Here is a 4326-nt window from a genome sequence, read left to right on the forward strand (position 1 = left end):
ATTCTGGATGGGAATGCAGCTGACCTACAGGCTGAATGCGACGCCTTTGAAGAGAAGATCAAGGCTGCAGGTGGGATCGAGCTATTTGTTGGAGGTGAGTGTGGGAAGGAGGACAAGACTCCGTCCCTGTCTCCAAACAGCTTCCTCTGTCTGCTAATGACAGTAGGGCCGCTTAACGCTTTGTGGAGGCAGGGAAGACATGGAGAAAGTGGGAGCCCTAGGTCCCTGCCCTGGCTCTGCTACTCGGGAAATGGGTTATGTTGGAGATCGCCTATTCTGGCATTTGATGCTTTGTCTGTAAATTGAGAGGTTCGGTTTTGGACTCTGAGAATCTCTGCACTCCCCAGCCTTAAGATTTTATGGGTCAGTCATGGAACTTATCTAAACATTTAAAGTCACGGACTCATGTAGTTCCAGAAGATTCCACACAGCCTCTGCATGCTATATAGATAGCCAGTTGAACCCCAGAGAAGTTATGTGATTCACTCAAAGTCAGCCAGCTGGGAGCAGTGGCCAAAAAGCGGGACCTCGGGCGTCTGCCTCTCAGATCTGTGCTCGTTCCTGCTTTGGGCTGCCCTTGTATGTGTCCATCTCTTGCCACCTCTGGAGTCACCCACAGGGGTGTAAAGTTGGGCTGCCTTTTACTGCTCTAGATCTAACTCTTCTGTATGTCAAGGTGGGGAAGAGGAGAGCAGGAGCTGTCATGTTCTGAGATTTTATAAACTTGGCAGCCCCTGGCTGGGTCCTGTGTGTGTTTCATTTTGCTGCAACTCCATCCCCGCCGTAGGACCCCCAGACTATAGGCAGGAGAGAGACAGAAGTTACACTTTCCCGACAGTCTGGGGAGGCAGAAACTATTTGGAGTGCTCCTTACTTAGCTTTCGGAGGGTGATAGCAAGTGAACAGTGTCTATGTGGGCCTCAGAAGTGGCTGGGATGGGGCGGGTCACATGCTTCCTTAAGGCATACCTGCCCAGGGGCGCAATGGGAAGAGAGATACAGTTTTCGAGGACTTTTTTTCCAGACCCTAGTTAGGGAAGGAGAGATCTGCATCCTTGAAATCTTGGATCCCCAGCACTCACCGCGCCGCCCTGGCTCTCTCCCCGTAGGGATCGGCCCCGATGGACACATAGCCTTCAATGAGCCGGGCTCCAGTCTGGTGTCCAGGACCCGTGTGAAGACGCTGGCCATGGACACCATCCTGGCCAATGCTAGGTTCTTTGACGGAAAGCTCGCCAACGTGCCCACCATGGCCCTGACGGTGGGCGTGGGCACCGTCATGGATGCTAGAGAGGTAAGGGCGAAAGGGGTCCACCAGCCTTGGCGGGGTAGGGTGGACTTGTCTTTTTGTTGTTAATTTTAACTATAAAGGTACCACCCGAATACATTCTTGTTAAGATGAAGACATAAATAAAGCTAAAATCCCAGCTGACCCTGTCACCGTTCATCTTTCCTCTCCAGAGGTAACCATTGTTCCCAGTGTGAGGTGAATCCTTTGAGCACTTTTTCGAAGCCTTTGACCCAACTGCCCAGGGCTGCAGGCTCCCTGGTCTCTGCTTATGTGCCCTTCTGTGCTGCTCCCAGGCAGAGAGGAGCCCAGCACCATTAGTGTTGCGATGTGAATTTGTACCTGCCCGGGTACTGAGAGGGACTTTCTTGTTCCCTGTTGGTGGAGGTCGTTGTTTGAAGGGATGCCAAGGATGTTTGTGGGTATAACCCTATGCTCAGAGATTAATAAATACGGTGAAGTATGATTAAAATATAGTGTCTCAAACTGAATTTAGTGAGTTTTTCCCCTAAAAAATTTGGTATCATTTGAACTTGAATTTTTTGCAGTTCTAATTTCCTTACTGTCTTTCATTAAAATTTCAGAAGCATTTTCTCTTCCTTTCTGAGGTATATTGGGTGAGAAGTGGCTACAGACATTTTAGCTGTAAATTTCTTTGTCCAAGTCTATAAACAAGCACCTAAATCAGTGAACACTTCTCTGTTTAAAGTGAACCTTTGTGAAATGAGTAACCTCAAATCAGTACCTAGGGGGATACTCTGCTATTTTGGGCCTTGCAGCTTGTAAACACTAGGGTTTGAGGGCTGGCCTTATCCGTGTGAGGTTATCTTGATCTGGGAAAGGACCTGGGGCTGGCAGTAGGAAATTCTCTTTTCTAAAATGAGTTCTGGCCCAGGCATCGTGGCTCACGCCTGTATTCCCAGCACTTTGGGAGGCTGAATCGGGAGGATTGCTTGAGGCCAGGAGTTCAAGACTAGCCTGGACAACATATTGAGACCCCCATTCCTAAAAAAAAATGAGAAAAAATTAGCCAGGTGTGGTGACCTATGTTTCTAAAAAATCAATCAATAAATAAAATGAGTTCTGGGTTGCTAAGGGGTCCCGAATAAATAGTCATATCTCTCTATGCCTCTATGTTCTCATCTTTTAAGAAAGGAATAGTAAATCCTGTTCAAAACTCTGTGATACAAGTGAATTAAAACAAAAGGAAATTTATAGAGCTGAGTTTGTCGGGGGCGGGGGTTGTTTTGTTTTGAGAAAGGGGTCTCACTGTGTCCCAGACTGGGGTGCAGTGGCAGGATCATAGCTCACTGCAGCCTAAGACTGTGTGTGCGCCACACAGTCTGGCTAATTTTTAATTTTTTTTTTTTTTTTCAGAGATGGGGTCTCACTATGTTGCCCAGACTGGTCTTAACACTTACGGCTTCAAGTGACCCTCCTGCCTCAGCCTCCCAAAATGTTGGGATTACAGGCATGAGCCACTGTGCCCAGCCTAGAGCTGAGTTCTTCAGGATCACTTATGTTCTTGATATTTTTTAATTGTTAAGTGGAGTCTGTGCCTTTCTTCTATATGAACAAAAAGCATCACCCTCCAAGTCACGTTAGTTAGTAGGTTTACTGCTCTGAACTGAAGGTGACCAGATTAAGGGGCAGCCTGTCTGGGATTGAGCCATAGGGGCCCACAGATAATTCCCACCATTGCTTCCAAAGCCCCGCGGTGGATGGTACAGATTGGGACCCCTCTTTCACAGACTGTGAAAAGTCACTCAGCTGTCGGGATAAGAGGTGTGGGCCTTTGCATGGCATGTCTGATCACAGGGCACCATCACAGTCATCATCAAACATGCCTGGAAGCCCTGTCATGTGGTGGTCAGGAGCATGGACTGTGGGGTCACGAATAACCCTGGGCAAGTTACTTAAGCCCCTGGAGCCCCATTTCCTTATATGACATGGGGATAATGACCCTTCCTCAGGTTATCTGGGTGGATGAAGCACGTGGAGCACTGGGCATGGAGCATGTTGCATAGCAACTACTTACAGCGTTTGGGGCGGCTGGACTCCTCCCCTCCATCACGGGCTTGTTTTCTGGTCCCCAGGTGATGATCCTCATCACAGGTGCTCACAAGGCGTTTGCTCTGTACAAGGCCATCGAGGAGGGCGTGAACCACATGTGGACCGTGTCTGCCTTCCAGCAGCACCCCCGCACTGTGTTCGTGTGTGACGAGGATGCCACCTTGGAGCTGAAAGTGAAGACCGTCAAGTATTTCAAAGGTGAGGGAGGGTGGCTCTGGGAGGAGGTGCTCAAGCTCAGGGTGTGCCAGGAGTGAGGAGAGGATCTAGCTTTCATGCTCTGCCATTTTTATTGACAATAAAAAGCGATCTTAATAAAAATCACAGTACACAGCCATTTCTCTTCCACCCGTAACTGCAAGGGTCCATTTTTGGAGATCTGTTTGCTCTGAGGAGGAAAGAAAAATGCAGAGTTGCAGTCCAAGGGCGATGCGGTGACGTCCTTGCAGTGATACTGAGCTTCAGGTTTTCTCTTTCCAGTCTCAACAGGCCTTTCCCCGCTAGGCGAAGCGCTCAACTAGTTATCATGAGGCTCTTGTCTTTTACTTTAAAAGGATACGTACTGCTTTAGGCAGACTTAGGTGAAGATTCTCCTTTACTAAGCAGGTAAATTAGCAATTTGTTCTTTGGTGAAAAGATTTACCTTTAAATAGCCAACTCCCATAGTGACTGAATTTATAAAAGTTCCATGAACTCTAGCACTGAGAATAAGAAATTCTTTTCCTACCCTTAGGGTGTTTTTTTGGGGATCACAGAGGAAAGAGAGAAGTGTCAGTTCTAGGACAAAATTTGAGAGCTCCTGGATGTTATTGTTGATAATGGTGGAACTCTTGCCTCTACTTGCATTAACTACTTTTTGTTTTGAATTTTTTGTAGGTTTAATGCTTGTTCATAACAAGTTGGTGGACCCCTTGTACAGTATCAAAGAGAAAGAAATTGAGAAAAGCCAGTCTTCTAAGAAACCATACA

At 47.5% G+C, this 4326-nt stretch overlaps 1 protein-coding gene across 1 annotated transcript in view; it reads left to right on the plus strand.

Moving 5' to 3' along the window:
- The window catches only part of GNPDA1 (glucosamine-6-phosphate deaminase 1), a 23478-nt gene that overhangs the window by 6771 nt on the left and 12381 nt on the right, over positions 1 to 4326 (plus strand). The window contains exons 4-6 of the mRNA XM_012645783.1: positions 2 to 94; positions 1109 to 1293; positions 3384 to 3558. Coding sequence (XP_012501237.1) covers positions 2 to 94; positions 1109 to 1293; positions 3384 to 3558 — 453 coding nt within the window. The remainder of the gene's footprint in view (position 1; positions 95 to 1108; positions 1294 to 3383; positions 3559 to 4326) is intronic.

Source organism: Propithecus coquereli, unplaced genomic scaffold (genome assembly GCF_000956105.1).
Source record: "Propithecus coquereli isolate 6110/MARCELLA unplaced genomic scaffold, Pcoq_1.0 Scaffold236, whole genome shotgun sequence".
NCBI classification, from domain to species: domain Eukaryota; kingdom Metazoa; phylum Chordata; class Mammalia; order Primates; family Indriidae; genus Propithecus; species Propithecus coquereli.